General features: G+C 36.6%; 1 protein-coding gene across 1 annotated transcript in view; it reads right to left on the reverse strand.

The window, feature by feature from the left end:
• The window catches only part of LOC131037659 (serine/threonine-protein kinase STY13), a 33,269-nt gene extending 14,769 nt beyond the window's left edge, over positions 1-18,500 (reverse strand). The window contains exons 1-4 of the mRNA XM_057969840.2: positions 17,473-18,500; positions 15,735-15,856; positions 15,249-15,433; positions 14,817-14,991 (exon numbers count right to left, since the gene is read on the reverse strand). Of these exons, the coding sequence (XP_057825823.2) occupies positions 14,817-14,991; positions 15,249-15,433; positions 15,735-15,856; positions 17,473-17,752 (762 nt within the window). The 5' untranslated portion in view covers positions 17,753-18,500. The remainder of the gene's footprint in view (positions 1-14,816; positions 14,992-15,248; positions 15,434-15,734; positions 15,857-17,472) is intronic.
• Between the last annotated feature and the right edge of the window lie 673 nt (positions 18,501-19,173).

Raw genomic sequence — 19,173 nt, forward strand, 5'->3', positions numbered from 1 at the left:
GGTGGAAGTCTAGTCAATAAAGAGATAAGTTATCTTACATGTTCATGAATTTTTTTGTTAATTCATTCTATTGGGATATTGAATCATGTTTGATCCTAACATTGATGTTTCTCTTCAAGATAATCTTGAACTATCATGCCTTCAAGCTTCAGAGGGACCTTGGTAATAAGAACCTACACAAACTCTCAGTTCATTCCTTCACTTGAAGGTATGCCATGATCATAAGGATTGTGCTATGGGTCCATTTCGTAAAAGTGAAGTAAGGAAAAGATTGGCATTTCTCATTTTTTTATGGAAACTTAGTTGGTTGCTTTCATTAGTTGATTCTTATCACAATCTTATATTAAGGGAGTTCCATGTTCCCTACAATCCTCAGTAATTGTGTTAATAGAAGTATTGAGAAATATGAAGTTAGATGTATAGCTCTTGGTTATAAGGAAACACTTGCTCCTGTTGCTAGATATACTAATATTAGAATCATTATAGCTATTGTTGTAGCTAAAGGCCGGAAGTTGGATATAAAGACTAATTTTCTTAATTGAATAATCAGAATAATATGAGATTCAAGATAGAGAATCTCATGTGTGCAGATTGAAGAAAGCTCTATACGGCCTCAAGCAGGCTCTTCGAGCTTGGTACAAAAAGGATTGATAAGTATTTATTTAGTTTAGGATCTTGCAAGAATGATGCTGATTCTAACCTTTACTTTAAAAGTATTCAATAGTGAAATGCTAATTCTGTTTTTTTATATATGTGGATGATTTATTTCTAACTGTTGGAGACAGTCTCATCATTAGATGTAAGAAAGAATTAGCCACTGAATTTGGAATGAAGGATCTAGGCCTAATGCATTACTGGCTAGGACTAGAAGTATGACAAAGATCTTATCCTTAGTCAAGAAAAATATGCCATTGATATGATGGATTGCAAACCTATGTCTACTCCTATAGAAATTGAGTCTATCTGCAGCTAACTCTGATTTTGCAGATCCATCGGAGTATAGGTAGTTGATTGGATCTTCAATGCATCTAGTTAACACTAGACATAATATTTGCTATGCAGTGAGTGCCCTCAGCCAGTTCATAAACAAACCTAAGCATGTTCATCTTGTTGCAACCAAGGATATCCTGAGATATTTGCGAGAAACAACTGGCTACGAGCTGAAGTATCCAATCAACACTGTCATTTCCTTGGAAGGCTACTTTGATTCTGATTGGGAAGAATGTATTACTGACAGGAAGGACACTTTAGGAATCTGTTTCAGGTTGGGTTTAGTCGTGATCTCTTGTGCCAGCAAGTATCAGTCCTCAATTGCATTGAGTACAACGAAAGTTGAGTACATTGCATCAAGTGTGAAGCAATGTGGCTTCACAAAGCTTCTTGCTAAGTTGTTTGGGCAACCTTGGGAACCCACAGTCATTAATTGTGACAATCAGAATTGTATTAAGATGTTTGTTAATCCTGTGTTTTATGACAGGTCAAAACATGTGGAATCTCATTATCACTACATTTGTGATATGATACAGAAAAGTGCAATTCAGCTAAAATGTGTCAACACTATTGCAGTTGTTCTCACCAAGCCTCTTGCTCGAGTGAAGTTTGTGTACTTCAGAGAGAGACTTGGAGTTGTGGAGAACACATCTTTGGCTGAGAGGGAGTCTCAGTCCTAGTGATGCATTAAGTTGCATCTTCCACCCTCTGTGGGCAATGCAAGGTGGAGCCACCCTCTGCGGGCAATGCAAGGTGGAACCACCCTCTGCGGAAAACAAGGTGGCAGGTTATTCTTCTCCGTAGATAAGTTTTGAGGTGTAAGACCTCTTCTCACCCTCTGCGGGCAATGCAAGGTGGATCCATCCTCTGTGGGCAATGCAAGATGGATATCATGAAAGAAGTTCATGATGTGTATTTATATATTTGTGTGTATTCATTTCTTGCAGGTGTGCGTGATAAAGTTTTGAATCCATCCTTTGTGGGCAATGCAAGATGGATATCATGAAAAGGTCCATGATGATTTGTTATTTGGCTAGAATCCTCCCTAGCTAAGAGGGAGTTTTAAAATTATAGCTAAGTTCGGATTACATGTAATTAAAGCTTGCTATGAATATTGGGCAAGACCTATATAATGTAACTTGTGGATAGGGCAAGACCTATATAATGTAACTTGTATTAAAACGTGTTGGAGCTGACCTATATTAAAATCACTTGTAACGTGAGGGCTATTTCAGTTTTGACGCCAACCTTAAAGCATTGAATTGTAATTAAATGTAACTTGTAACTATTGAATGCAACTTGTATTAAAACGTGTTGGAGCTGACCTATATTAAAATCACTTGTAACGTGAGGGCTATTTCGGTTTTGGCGCCAACCTTAAAGCATTGAATTGTAATTAAATATGTTCTTCATGCAAGCCGACTTGGGAGAATTAAAAGGCTAAGTCTCCTATATATACAAGGCTATCAATCATTGTATGACACAACACACTCAAGCAAATTACTTCTCTAATCTGCAAGTCATCTAAGTATTCAGCGAATTCTTCTTGAAGATAGCAACCATCATCTAGAAGACAGCGAACACCATTGAGTGAATGGGAACTGGTTTCAAGTGGCAGCAGTCATCATTTGAAGATCAGCGAACTATTCTTGAAGGCTGTAAACACCATTCTAGGACCAGCAAACTTCATCCCTGGGACAACAACTTTTGTATTGCAGATAAGTTCATCATTTCAGCATTCCCTAGGTTAGAAGTATAACTGTGATTAGGTTGCTGTTAAAGAGTGAAGCTCATTGTAAATTAAATTGGTGTTGCCCAATAAAGATCTGTGATTAGTGGCTGGGTTTTTCACCTCCAAGAGGGAGGTTTTCCCAGGGTATCTGTGTGTTTTGTGTTTGTTCTTCATTGCATTCTGATTTCTGTTGTTTATTGTTTAATCTGATTGCTAAAATTAACATAAAGGTCTATCAATCTCTTAAAGACAATAAATTGGATATAGGAATTATCATGTAAGTAAAGGAGGGGTACTATAATTAAATTAGATTTATTTTGTATTAACAATGCTATTATGTCTAATTTATGTGTAGGGGTTTAATTTAGACAAGTTGTCCTTATAAATGCTTATTGTCTAAGGTGTGCCATTAAAGATGGGTGATGGCTCAATACTTAATTATACGATGTTTGACAGTTGTGACCATTGAATATAAAGAAGTTTAGAGATAATAATCCTAGTAATGTCCATTCTTACACATTGAAGTAATTCATTGTAGTAACATCATATATGTTCTTATTGTTGTCTTTACATGGTCTTCATTCATTAAGACCACCTTTGGTTTCTCAAGGGTAACTATATGCCAAGGTTGGGAAGTCTCGAGGCATATATATATCTCACTCATGTATGAGACAAAATGGTTGTCTAGTATCTACATAGATTATCTTAACTTGGGAATAGGGTTGACTTTCTCTGCAGATCGTTAAGCCCTAATCATAGTTGAGAATCAATAAAAGTAAACCTAATGGGTACCAATGAAACTTGACTAATTTTATTTGATAAGATTGGATATGATGTGTATTAAAATAAATTGAGCTATATATATATATATATATATCACTCTACTTATTAAGCCTCAACATAAGATGATACAATAATTATCATATGTGTCGATATTAACAAATACAACATTGTATCCCTTGTGGCAAAGTCTAAATGGTTGTGTACTCCTACATTGGGGTACACGGCTAATAAACTAATCAAGTTAGAAAAGTATTAGACATAACTGTATTGGTCAACTAAGCATTGGAAAAATCTTTTGTACTGGCAATAGGTGTTATAAGTTCATTTGATGTCATTTTATCTTCCTTGCTTAATGCAAGAATAAGACATATTATATAATTTTAGAATGGTATTTGAGCATTGGGGTAAAGACTTTTATATGACTACAAGACATCAATTGACCCTTGAGTATAAGAACCTTAATATCAAACATATTATATGAATTTCAAATGGAACTGCTTTCCTATGAGTTTGTGTGAACCAAGGTAATTGGGTTGAGTAATAAGCCTAGCCCTATGCTAATAAGAAGAACCTTGAGATGTTCAAGATGGCTTACAAATAATAATGAGGGGGAGTTTGATTTAAGACCTCAATATATTCTTGAAGGTGAGTATTATAGCACACATTGATAAATTATGAACTTGGTGTTATTAATTGAGGGGAAACATTAATGAAACCTTGATTGTGGGAACCTGTGTAGGTGCCCTTTAATAAACTTTGTGAGGAAAACTACCTGTGACTTTGATCCATTTAGAAGGGGGTATGTAGGCAGTCCTTAGGCGAAGGATGCCCTTGTGACCTCAAGTCCCTAGGGGGAGGGTCTAAGGTGGATAACTCCCAAGTTGTGGGGTTGTTCCTAACTGGCTTGACCTTCTCACTTCACTAAGTTTCAAATGAAGCTGAAATGGGTATTAGATGATAATGAAAGAGACACGAAAAACCTACTAACTTGTATTTGATACATAATGTGTTTTTGAATGATGAGTTGAATGAAGTGAAGGGGGTTGACTACCTTATATTCGTTGTTTATCTATTGAGTAGAGGCCATCTTGTGTTCGATTCGAGTGATTTTATATACGTGCGAAATTTAATCACAAACCTCTAAGACATTGTGTATATACGCCTAGATCAGATAGTTGTGATCTACTTGTTCTGAATTAGGAACCTCTCTTCCAATCATAGTGTTGAACAGGGTACAGGTGCTATACACACCTAAAATTGTCCAGCTTAATTAGATAAATATTTTATTTAATTAATTATTTTATCCTAAGTCTTCTATTTATTAAATAAATTTTATTTATTTAATTAATTCATTTATTTTTTTTTCTAGCCTTTCCCTATTTAAATAAATATTTTTATTTATTTAAATTATCCTTTCCCTAAATTAGATAAATATTGTATTTATTTAATTGGTCCCACTTCCTCTATTAATTAAATAAATATTTATTTATTTAATTAATTCATTACCTTTTTCACTCTATGACACATGTGAATTATATTTTAATTTTCCTCTACCTACCCCCTTCATTATTTTATTATTTTTCCTAACTACCCTCTTATTATTTTATCATTTTCTATACCTACCCTTTAATCCTAGCTGACCATTTTATCTTTTCACCTATTAATTTTATCCTTCCATTTCTAAGGTGTCTTCTATATAAGAGGATACTCTCATCATTATCAACCCTAATCAGTAATCTAACACTTTATGCGATCAATCAGCGTTTTTGCAATAAAGCAACTTCATAACCACAATCCGTTCTTTGTTGAGCTCTTGTGCGTATACAAAATATGAGAGCAAATATATCAAACAAGATCAATGGAGACAGGAGACAATGGAGATCAAACCCTACTTGCCATGTGAATGGTATTATTGTTTCAATTTGTTAATTTGCATGTTCTTGTTACAAGTGTGGTTGCCGTTGCACCAAAAGATCGACCTGTTAATGCCCGATACAACCACTAGACTTATAGAATCCACAAGAGGCAGTTAAGCCATGTCACAAACCCGAGCGCTGCGCTACACAACACAAGGAGACCAAGGGCACACACCTTGCAACAATTCCCCCCCAACGCAAGCGAGGGGTTTGAACCTATGACCAAGTTTTGATACCACTTGTTACAAGTGCGGTTACCGTTGCACCAAAAGATTGATCTGTTAATGCCCAATACAACCACTAGACTTATAGAATCCACAGGAGGCGATTAAGCCATGTCAGAAACCCAAGTGTTGCGCTACACAGCACAAGGAGACCAAGGGCGCACACCTTGCAACAATTCTTAGGTTTCTTCATTGGTGTATGGTGAATGTTTTTGTTGTAGAACTAGGTTTGTTTGTGGTTGGATCTTTGTGGTTTTGCAATAGTTTGTCATCATCATTTTTCACCTCACACAGGGGCTAAATTTTATAGCAACGGATGGAGTTAGGAACCTGTTGTAATGTCCCCTTTTGGGAGGACACTAAATCTTGCCCACTATACTTGCAGAATTATTGCAGGTTCTGTATTTTCAGTCTGCTATGGTAATTTGGATAGATTCAATTTGATGTTGTTTCCCTCTTTGAAAGCTGAGCGCTGCTCTCTTGGATGATTGCTATTGCTGAGTGGTTCAATCTGTATTTGATTGCTGAAGATTCTTTGCTTTCTTAGGAAATTTGACGTTAATTGTATTGATTTCCTCCATTTATTGATACATTGTAATGTCCCCACTTTGAAATATAATTAAATAATAAATAATAAAAAAAAAATTAAATGTAATAAAATTTGATTAGAGTTAATGAATGATCAAAAGGCATGAAATGATAAGTTGTGACTCCCCCCTAATATGAAGTATAAAAGGGAGAAGGGAACTCATTTGAAGGGGGATAATTAGGGAATCAAAAGTGCAGATCTGATTTAAATAAGAAGTGCAGATCTGACTGTGAGAGGAAGATAGCGATGGCTAAGAAAAATGTGATCAAGGGAAGTGGAGATATTAAAGTCTTAGCATCAGTGATTTACTTCAGAAGTTATATTACATTGACATTTCTAATCAACTGATTAGTATTGCTTATAATCAATGACCTATTAATCAGAAGATTACTTATCGAATAGTGATTCTATGAAGTGTTCAAGCAAGACAGCAGTTAGGAGTCATATTAGCAGCGCATCACACAAATATGCATTAATTAGTGAAAAGTGCAATTACATACCATGAGGAGATATGATGGTGGAAGGACATAAGACATGTCTTTAGAATGCAACCCTTCCACCGTTTAAAGTATAAAAAGGATTTCGATTCATTCAAGGAAGGCATTGAAGTATACTACAGTAAAAGGGGTGCGCTTTGGTTAGCAAGTAAGAGAAGCAATTCACAACATGAAGTGAACATATGTATGAAGCAGCAAATCTAACAAAGGAGACATTACAACAAGGTGCTTGATATAAAGGCACAAAGGGCTTAGAAGTTTAAAAAAGACTTCCTTGATAGCACTGTTGACTTCTTATCAGGTCAAGGGATTAAGGCTAAGAACAGCGCTGATATTGTAAAGTCTATACATGTACTAAAGCAGCAACTTGATCGCAAGATATGACCAGATTACAGATGCGAAAGATCGAGCAATCTGAAGGTGCCTTGGCTTGAATGATTATGTCATTAATAAGAATGATTCATTAGGGAAATGGTGCGAGTAAGTGATCCAAGCATCAAACAGTGATTCATTAAAAGGTGGCAGAGATTCATTAGGCAAAACAATAATACAAACAGCGATCATTGAAAGGCACGAACATTAATAAACAGAGATTCATTCATGAAGAGGTACGATCGGATTTGAAGTAAGGGGTGTGATTGGGTTCTAAATAGGCAATAATAAATATTATCTTGCAAGATGCGATTAAGACAAGGATGTGTCTCTTCCCAAGAAAGGGTTGCATCCATTCAATCTCACAAGATATTTAATAAGGAACAAATTCATTCCATGGAAGGATCGATTGTGGTATTGATCTTCTACTTGTAATCTTAGCGGATCGGCTCTCTTGAGCATTATTTGCCAGTGGCATAAGAGGTTGCATGTTAAAAGGATTTGCATCAGGAATAGCACCACCATTGTTGCAGGCTTCTACAGTCAGATCAGTAACAGCAATCGAACCTCTTCATTAAAGGATTGAAGAAGATTATCAGCATAAATCCATTGACAAATCAGAGAAAAATATCAAGATAAGTGCCATCTCACGAACTATTCTTAGGATTTTAAGTTAAATATTGTAATAAATTTCTTCAGTTTGATAGAAATATATTTATTAATAGATTACAATTCTCACTTTAAGTTGAAATTGTTGCCTCAAGACCAAATTAGGTAAACCCCAAATGGGGGACATTACATAAATCCCCTTCAATCCTTGGAATGAATTCTCCTTTATACTTTATTGGTGGAAGGGTCACCACCTTTCATAAGAATTGAGTCACCACTTTCATTGTTGCCCTTGAGAATCATATATTATTCCCCAAATTGATCTCCCCTTTTTTAATCATCTCCTCAAATGAAAACTTATCCCCTTTATATCCTCCAATGTGAGGGAGAGTCACAACCTTTCACAATTACCACCCTTCAAAAGGGTCACAAACCTTCATCATTGTTGCCCCTTTGAAAGAGTCACTTCCTTATCTCCTTCCCATCAATGTTTCCTTAATTCCTTTTTTCTCTTCTTTCTTCCTTCATCCCTTTTCTCCCCAAATGAAGTTCTATTCTCTCCCTTTTATATCTCATGTTTGAGGGAGTCCCAACTTTTCATTTCATGCCTTTTGACCATTCATTAAACTTAACTAAATTTTAATTATATTTTAATTTATTATTAGTATTTATTAATAGATCCTATTTCAACAAGGGGACATTACAATCCACCTTTCCCAAAATTTCTTGTCCTCAAGCAATGTAGGATTCTAAGAACTAAATAAATCAACCCTTGGAGATTGGTTTTTCTTCTTTAATTTGGTTGACCCAATGCTTGCACCATACTATGGATATCTCTTTACGTTAAGCATGGGTGATCTTAACATATATTAAGATGAAGATTAGAGGCATGGCACATATCTATTACCCTAGATAAATTCAAATCTTTTTGGTTTACTCTTGTTATTCTCATATTCTAGATCAACCCAAGGCAATAATCATAGAGATTCATGGAATAGAAATGCTGGGAACACATCAGGTTTGAACTAAAAATGGAGCATACACATTAAAACACGGAGCATACACATGAAAACACGAAGCATACACATGAATATACGTAGACATAGTGAACAGGGAGATTACAATAAACATTATGACTAGCTAATCAACTTATAAACAATCATTGCTTAGTTCGGTAGGAACTCAAAAGTGTGCCAGTAAACTGCTCAACCCAACTAAGCCCAAGAGCTTGTCACATCCAAATCGTGGCCATTCGCCTCACATCCCACAAGCGGCAGTATACAACTATGACTAGTTCCATCCCTTGGCCCACAAGAGGCAAGAATGTCCAACTATGACCAGTTCCATCCCTTAGGGTAATCAATTTATTACTTGGTCTAGAAGAGGCAGGAACGTCCAACTATGACTAGTTCCATCCCTTGGGGTAACCAATTCATCACTTGGCCCACAAGAGGCAAGAACGTCCAACTATGACCAATTCCATCCCTTGGGGTAACCAACTCATCACTTGGTCCACAAGAGGCAGAAATGTCCAACTTTGACTAGTTCCATCCCTTGGGGTAATCAACTCATCACTTGGCCCACAAGAGGCGGGAACGTCCAACTATGACCAGTTCCATCCCTTGGGGTAATCAACTCATCACTTGGCCCACAAGAGGCGGGAACGTCCAACTATGACCAGTTCCATCCCTTGGGGTAATCAACTCATCACTTGGCCCACAAGAGGCGGGAACGTCCAACTATGACCAATTCCATCCCTTGGTGTAATCAACTCATCACTTGGCCCACAAGAGGCGGGAACGTCCAATTCTGACCAGTTCCATCCCTTGGGTTAATCATTTCATCACTTGGCCCACAAGAGGCGGGAACATCCAATTGTGACCAGTTCCATCCCTTGGGTTAATCATTTCATCACTTGGCCCACAAGAGGCGGGAACATCCAATTGTGACCAGTTCCATCCCTTGGGTTAATCATTTCATCACTTGGCCCATAAGAGGCAGGAACGTCCAACTATGACCAGTTCCATCCCCCGGGGTAACCAATTCAACACTTGGCCCACAAGAGGATGGAATGTCCAACTATGACCAGTTCCATCCCTTGGGGTAATCATTATTACACAATTCACGATAAATCTCTTCCACAAATCTGTGGTAGAATCTTCTATAATCTAATCATAAGACTGTCATAAAGTATCCACAATCTCTTCTCAAGAGTTTGTTACAAACTCTTTACACACTTCACCTCAGATCTTCATATAATATTCTCTCTTAAAATGGTGCATTTATTATATACTTGATTGTCTTCTTTGCACACAATACACGTATGTTCAACAATCTCTCATATTGTCTTGCCATTGTCATTTAGTTGTTGCCATAATTTTGGATTGAGTTAATATATCCCTTCTCATTGATTAGAATGCATAATTGATTTATCCTTACCCTGCGGGCTGGCAGGATCATGCTTTGATACCATTTGTAATGTCCCCTTTTGGGAGGACACTAAATCTTGCCCACTATACTTGTAGAATTATTAGCAGCTTATGCATTTTCAGTCTGCTGTGGTAATTTGGATAGATTCAATTCGATGTTGTTTCCCTCTTTGAAAGTTGAACACTGCTCTCTTGGATGAGTGCTATTGCTGAATGGTTCGATTTGTATTTAATTACTGAAGATTCTTTTCTTTCTTAGGAGAATTGATGTTAATTGTATTGATTTCCTCCATTTATTTGTAAGTCACCTTCAGTCCTTAGAATGAATTCTCCTTTATACTTTATTGGTGGAAGGGTCACCACCTTTCATAAGAATTGAGTCACGATTTTTCATCGTTGTCCTTGAGAATAATATATTATTCCTCAAATTGATCTCCCCTCTTTTATCTCCTCCTCAAATGAAAACTTCTCCCCTTTATATCCTCCAAAATGAGGGAGAGACAACCTTTCACAATTACCACCCTTAAAAGGGTCACAACCCTTCATCATTGCTCCCCCTTTGAAAGAGTCACTTCCTTATCTTCTTCCCATTAATGCTTCCCTAATTCTTTTTTTCTCCCGAAATAAAGTTCTCTCCTCTCCCTTGTATATCTCATGTTTGAGGGAGTCACAACTTTTCATTTCATTCTATAGTGTCTTAAATTGTACTCCCTTACAATTTGTCCACATTTGGACCCTCAATTTGGCGTTCGCGCCCTGAGGCTTGAATAGGACCTGATTTTGCTCATATTATGCAATTTTGTCACCATTTTCACTTCACACATCATCCCACCCCTTGATTCTGGTCTCTAGTTGGGCAAGACCAAGGCGTGGCCGCCCTGGTCCTCCCAATTAGGACCCAATTTTGGGCCCCTTAACAGTAATGAGATATGGGTGGGAATTCTGGCCCTGTGTCGGCTCGTCAGAAAATTGAGTTGTTTTTCGACAAGCAAGTATAAAAGGAGGTCTACCCCTCTCATTTGATCCAGCAACAATCATACTGATCAATCAATTCAAGCAATCAAGCATTTAGGTTCGAGTGAGCAAGCAATCAATCTTCTTTCAAGCATTGGAGTAGAGATAAAGTCAAGATTCAAACATTGAAGTTGACATTTATGTTCTATGTTATTGAAGACTTCATGAAACCCTAATTCCGAGTGGAGACAAACAAGAATTCACAAGGAGGTATAGCATTTGTGTTTCAGTCATTATCCAACATCTCCCTCAAAAGAACATTTCCATTACCACAATTCAATCATATTTCATTTCTATTTCATGGTTAATTTCAAAACTGGGGTTTGACCTAAGGCAAACCCCTATTCCCAACCTGTTTCCCTTCTCTAGTGTGTGCGGGAATGGGTACGGAGTTGCGATCTTCAAAAAAAGCTTTATTTACAGTGACGAATTGATCCCCCATTGGAGTGCAAAAAGTGCGAAGGACCAAAGCGATCACCACACCGGTCCCGACAAATCAGGAGCTCCTTTTGGGAATAGATCCGAATACAACTACATTCTCAGATCTAGGTTTGTGGCTCGATCCGACGACTATAGCTTACTGTTCATGCATTTTAAAAATCAGTTCCAACACATTTACCCTAATTTCAGCATTTTCACAATTCAACTTAAAAGAGGGCAGTCAAATCAAACCTGTTAAATCCAATAGAATTCTCAGCCCTTATCCTTGTTGATTTGTGGCTAGATCCATTAGGTTTACTCTCCCAGTTTAATGTAATGGTCCCCAAGTAAAAAATAGCTGTTTTTATCCTTCTAATGGTGGAAACCCTAATTTTTCACCCTTTACACATGCTTTCTAACCATTTATTAAAATTAACTAAATTTTAATTATATTTTAATTATTTTATATTTTAATTTATTATTATTATTTATTAATAAATCCTATTTCAACAAGGAGCATTACAACTATGAAGGCATAAGTAGAGGTTTGTATTCCTCTAACACGTAGACTAGTCCTCTCTATCCAAGGCGATCACTGAAGGATAAATCCTATGACCCGCTTAAGATAAGTTTTTCCGCTCGAGATTGACTGTAGTCAAGGAGCATACTATGCGGTAGAGTTAGTGGATGGATACTGCCAATTGCATGTAGGTGAGGGATACATCGCATTGATCTAGGGTATTAAACGGATTCCACTAGGAGCATGTGGGCTTGGGGGCCAATTGCATGTTGGCAATGGATGTCCTTGTTGCTTAGTCGTCCAATGGACTGCAAGGAAGATAATTTCTAATGAAGAATAGGTAGATAATAATTGGACCAAACTCATAGTACAATTTTGGGCATATCTTGATATGGAAATAGTATACGTGGACTTGTTTGGATGAGGACAAACACTCGGTGTAGTATGGGATACATCAAATACTTTTCCCACTTGCTCATTGGTGCAGAAGACTGGGGAAAGAAATGTGACGCATGGTGTAGTGCACAATGCATCAACATTTCTTTTAACTAGGATGCACTATGGGCAAGTGATAGTTAGCCATTGTGGATGTGTCGGTCTCTCAGTGTGTAAATGTTTTTCACTATAAATATGATGCACAATAGAGCTAGTCACCGTGTATGTGACGCATGTTGGAGCTAATCATTGTGTATATGAGATATGTATGAGCAGTTGTTACAGCCTTCACACTCACCACATTCCAAAAAAATTGTTTGTATGCACTTCTCATACAATACTGCACTGTACCAGACCATGCCAATGCAAGTTTCATCTCTTTTGCAACTGACAATTATAACCGACTCTAATACCATATCAAAAAAATTATGAATTTTGAACAATGAATTGAGAAATTCAAATTATTGATGTTAGTGATAACTGTTATGTAACTTATATCATTGGCTATGAATCTGAATCATGATATATTAATTGATGTTATATTACTGTTGCTGCTGTCATTGTTGTCATAATTAATTTTCATGCTGATATAATGTTGTCATGATATATTTAACAGTATTTTTAATGTCATGAATAATTTTTTTTTATAACATTATAAAAACTTGCCTGGGTGTTGGGGACATCTGGCAGTCCCCAGGACGGTTTAGGGATATCTGAGACATCCCCAGCCTAAATGTTCCCACAGCATTTCCTATTACTGCAACACATTTCGGAAATGTTTTGAAAGTTTAAAGATTTTTGGGCTGATGGCCAGGGAACAGTGTACACGAAAGGCCATTGAGGATGGGGATAGTGGTTTGGCAACCAGGGACACGTCTCTGTGGAACACAGGTTCTCAGATCAGCATGGAAATCCTGCACATGGTTAAGCTGATGAAAGTCTACCAGAAGCTCAGAACCCTGATTTTAGCCACGACAGCAAACTGGTTCAAACTGCTTATTTTGTCCTATTTTAACTAATCAAACCCCAAAATACCTGAAATATAATTTATATCCCGATCATTTCACCATAATCAGTTAAGTTAATATAGTCAATTATAATGCAGTTATACTTCTGTAGCCTCTGCTTGTGTTTAACCCTTAGGACTGTACTAGATGTCAAGTTGTTACTATGATTATTAAGTAAAAATCTCCTGGTTACCCATTCAAGGGTTACCTTGGAGTTTACTGGCGCATACATGCTTCCTTCTTTGAAAGGCAGTTTGAGCAGGATTGTTAGAAGCACAGAGTTCATCCATGGCATTAATCTTCCTCAGCTAGCTTTGGGCGTTGAGAGGTCCTGCAGCTCAGTCCAAAGGATGGGGTGTTATGAACTTGGACTAAGCTTGCTTAAATGGCACTGGCTTCAGGCTGCTGGTTTTGTGCTTTTGGATTTGTTTTGGTTTCCAGTAGTTAGTTTTTGTTTTTGACTGTTTTTTGTCATCCCTTCCTCTTTAATTATATTAAATAAAAAAACAGTTGTAGTTAAGAAGTCTAGCTAATTAAAAACCCGTCAACTACATTGGGAGTTCAAGTCCAAATTTTGTATCATTACTGACAGACTAGATTAAGCTATCTAAAAGGCATCTATAATATTGATTCTGAGAAGTAATTTATGGCATGTGTGCAGTATAAAAATGTCACATGCTTAAGTTTGGCAACTTTCATTGGTTGAAAAAATTGGTTCACTACAGAATAAGCATGGTTGGAGTTGAGGCTCTGTATATTCTATAGGGAAGAAAGCGGGGGTATCTGCAGGCAACAATCCATAAACCTTTTAAAAGTGCTATCATGGCCATGTAACCTGCTTTGTTGTAGTGAAGGGAGCTCTTGTTAAGGAACTGAGTTCTGGAGTTATGCATGCTCTGATAGATCTAAGGCTGAGATATATAGCTAACCTGCATTTTGTGACAGAAGTATGACTGCCTTTGGTTTCTTTCTTTAGAATTTAACTTGCAAACTGTTGGAAGAATCTGGTTCAGCTCAACAATATTGGCAGAATTCTTTGAATTGGAGTGGTTTTTATGTTGTTGTATGTATCCATGTTCATGTGTGATGAAGCACTTATACAAATTTATTTGACATTTTCAATATTCATGTTATGACCCCTTAAAAAATTAATCTAAGGAATACCAAAGGTAGAATTATTTTCATATATTTCCTCATCATGTGTTTTTACTTTCTAGCATAGCCATCACTAGCCCTTTATAACAGTGGGGAGATGCTACCATTATCACTTTTACAATACCTCCGGTGCCATATATCCAAGTGTGCCTGTTTCACCAGTCATATCCTTTGGATTCTGGGCCTCCACCCGAGCCACACCAAAGTCAGCTATTTTAAGAGTTCTTGATCTGTCTAACAACATATTTTCTGATTTTACATCTCTGTGAACTATTTTTTGTGAATGAAGATAGCTCAATCTGCAGCATATATTTTCAACAAAAGAAGGGTTAATGTTAGATTATTAATAAAAACAAACTATAATATCTAAGAAAAGTGGACTTATACAATCCAACAGATCAGCTTGTTTTGTGTCTTCCTGCAAGCCTTGGAGAACAAATGTCTTTACAATTCAGTTATGATATGCAAAGTTCATCTTGTTCATTAATGTAGTTGATTACACGTTCCTTGTACTTAATCCTGTTTCTGTTTTCTAGATTTAGAGGGAAGGACTCACCCTCTTGAAAGGTCCAATGCTAGCTGGATGACAACTTTAAAAGGCAATTTTTTTCGTCGATTCTTGTAAAGATACCCCTTAAGTGTTCCCCCAGCAAGATATTCTACCACAACACAACATGCTCTCGATGAAACCTCTTGTGAAGGTATTTTAAGTTCTGAAGTTCCCATGGAAGCTCCGATGAACTGCAAGGGCAAATGAAATTGACAAGTCAACGGTAAGCTCAAAGTCACATAATAAAAGCTATTAACTTGATAAAAAAACACAAACATTAACATCTTAAGAAAACTTTGAAGCATAAGCACTAAATTCGTATTCAAATAAATCTCATTAGGGACCATCTATTTTTATCATAAAATAGAAAAATCAAAAAGCAATGCAAACAAACTGTCTTCATGAGCTACATTGAGACTTCCACTTATCATGAAATTATTTGCTGCCAAATAGTCAAAGAAAAGAGAACCAACATGTTGAAAGTATTATAACCTTTGTAACATTTGGATGGTCAAGTTTATGCCAGACTGCCACTTCCTGTCTAAATGCGGCCCTCACTGCTGCAAGTTCAGCTTCTGTTTTTGTGCCCTCTTCTCCCCAGTCAAGCAGCTTCACTAAACAATGGTCAAAACAAATAAGGACCGAGAGAAAGATCAGACAGAAAATTATATAAATTGACATAGAAGGATAAGCCAAAGTCAAAGCCATTGCAAAGAACTGCATTTTAACAGAGTCCTGAACCTGCAAATTGCTGTTTAAGTATGCATATTGGGAAGCCAATTTATCAGTATGCAAGACATTGAAAAAAAATGATGATGAAAAAATCGCACAGCTTATTTTGAGGCGGTAACAGTGGGTTTAAGCTAAGTACTTATGCTAGTTAAGTCGGCCAATGCCTACAATAAAACATGGCAAGAAACTCACAGAAGAGAAAGCTTTGAGCAGCCAAATAGAGTGCACAAACTACAAGGAAATAGAATCAGTCTAGTGTAATGTGAGTTTTAAATTTTATGTTACAAGAGAAGCAAAATTAGCTGTTTTATTTTATCTCTACCCTAATGTTATACTTTTCTGCACGTGTTCCAGAAAGAGTTAGAACATTCTAAAATCCTTTGCTTGAAACTGATGAGCACTCCAGAAAACTATATTCTCTAGTGGTTAGTTGCAAGCAACCAAGATCTCACTTCTTTTAGACATGTTCAACAGGATCACATGAAAATAAACATAATTCTTAATAATTACATTTTTTTTACTTGAAACTGATGAATCACCCCATAAAACTATAATTTATTGATTAGTTGCAAGCACCTAAGACTTATGTTCTTTTGGATGCGTGCAACAAGTTCACTTGGATGTTAACATAAATCGTAACCATCGCTGTGTTGGGAAGGATTGGGAGCAATGGGATTTAATCATGATGAAATATATACCTTGGAAATAGAAATTGGCAGTGCTCACATCACTGGAAAGATTGAAAACGATATTTCCTTTCAAAAAAGCAAAACTGAAAGAATGGGAAGGCCATAACAGGAGAACGGTAATCAGTTACCCTTGACTGGGCTGGCTAGTATAATCTTATTCAAGTGACCATGAATAAAATAACTGTTGCTTTTTAAATAGGAAAAATATTTGAAATTCCTTTTATGACAGATCAAACACCCTTCATTGTCTTCAAGGTGGGGGCCCTCGGACCCCTTCTATCATCCCCTTAATGCCCCGATGCAGGAAAATACAGGCTTCAAACTATTTTCTGAAAGAGAGCAATATGATTCGTAAATGAGGCAGAGGGATTGAAATTTGGTGCCAAACCATTTTCTGTCTTCAAGGCACAAATAAACCCCAGGCAATCAAAATTCATAACAGTGGAGATGATGGTAGCACATATAATTGCATTATTGTAAAATTGAAATTATAGTAGCATCAATTGATGACTCAAAATAGGTCAATAAAAATGAATTATATGAGACATACAATCGTTTGAAGAGTCCATGAGAAAGAGAGTAGGTCGTGAAACCAATCACAATCAACCAAACAACTTAATAAGGTAATTGGTGTTAATTTCCGGCTGGACACGGTCTAGAGGTAAGGTGAAGACATCGGTCTAATGATAACATGGTTCCACCCCTGCCTTACATGAATAAAGGCAGAGTGGAAACCTCTCAGAACGTAAGGCATTAAAGAAAGAGAATACATATAAAAAAGAAAGGAAGAAATATACAAAAGAGATTACCCGCAACATCTTGGCCACCGTAAACTCCTCTGTAAACGGTACCAAAAGTACCACGGGCTATTTGGTCCTTTATCTCTAATTTAGAGGGATTAATTTCCCACTCTTCCTTTTTTCTGTTCAATCCTGAATCCCTGGTAAATACCCTGCTCAGATGCTTGTCTAAATCCTTAAGATTAATCTGATCTGCTCTGATAAACTCACTTTTCTTCATACTCTGTTTCCCCTTTCCTTCTAATTCACTGCCTTTCTGTTCTTCGAGAGGACTAGAACCTGTCTCCATAGCTCCTCCTCTGACTCACCTAAAAATCCAACTCAATAATCAATACCCACTTATTGAATTCGGCAACAATTTAAAAGAAAACCATCTTCTGCAGAACCCAACCCAAAAGGTCAAATTGGAGTGGCCTTCGTTCTGAAGACAAGATAGTTGACCGGGCACAGTAATCAAACATGCATATTAAATTGCATGGCGTGCACATATAAACAATTTATGAGTTTCTCAATCACCATCGTAAACAGGAAGCTATATATATCTGTGACATTCCATCGGTTTCATTGTAGTTCTTTAGGTTACCAAAATGACTTCCTCCTCCGTGTATTTTCATCATCTTCTGCCCGCCACCGTCTACTTTTGGGTTTGATTAGTTCAATAAATGATCAAACTGTGAAAATTCACATGCCACGCCATCGTCATTCAACTTGAATTCCAAGGAATTGCGTTGAAAAGGGAAGATTTTTACGCTGGTTAGATTGGGTCACATGCAATGTTATCAAAAGGTTAAAGTGTCTCTTGTGAGGAAATTAAGATCTATGAAAAATCTCAACGAGAGAAACTAGACATTGAAGTCAATCAAGGAGGTATATACCAGTTCTTCCATAACGCAACCTCCTCTTACCATACAAATAGGTAGTGTCTAGAATTGAGTATGACGTAAGGGTAGACGTGTAAATTTGTGCATGATGGTTTTGTATGGCTTTCTTGGCGAGTTTTCTTCTCCAGAAAAGACTTGTCTAGTTCCATTTGTCCAAACGTGCGAACAATAAGCGAAGACCATAGGCTTAGAGGGTATCCAACTAACAGTGGTATACGGCGCTCCATTAAAAGGTACAGATGAAAGGTCGGTTTTATTTTATATGAAGTGGAATGTCAATACGTGGGAAGGAATTTAATAGTTGAGTAGATTTATTTAATGATTATTACTAATAATCATTTGAATGTGTTTAATAAATTTCAACTCGAATAAAGTAGGTACTGTCATATTAATAAAATATAATTTGATGTATATATAATGACTTAATTAAATGAATGTGTTAATAAATTTAAATTGGAATAAAGTAGGTGCTGTCATATTAATAAAATATAATTTGATGTATATATAATAATTTTAATAAATAAGGGATGCAATATGCTTGTCAATAGTTTTGTTAGTTGAGAGTTGAAAATAGAAAAAGATTTGGTAGTTTAAAGACAGAAGGTGGAAGAGTGAGAAAGGAAGAAGGTGATAAAGACAAGTAGTAACCAATGGATTGGTAGGTATAGGTTTGATGAATGTTAGGAATCGAAAGTCTAACCCTAGTAAAGATGAAGAACTGGTATAAGAGAGGTAGGGATTGACATAGACCATAAATTTAGGTAATAGTCAAACATATAAATGAAATCTAAGTGTTAAATCACTGAAGATAAGATGGGTGGAAGTAAGG

This window comes from Cryptomeria japonica, chromosome 10 (genome assembly GCF_030272615.1).
Source record: "Cryptomeria japonica chromosome 10, Sugi_1.0, whole genome shotgun sequence".
NCBI classification, from domain to species: Eukaryota; Viridiplantae; Streptophyta; class Pinopsida; order Cupressales; family Cupressaceae; genus Cryptomeria; species Cryptomeria japonica.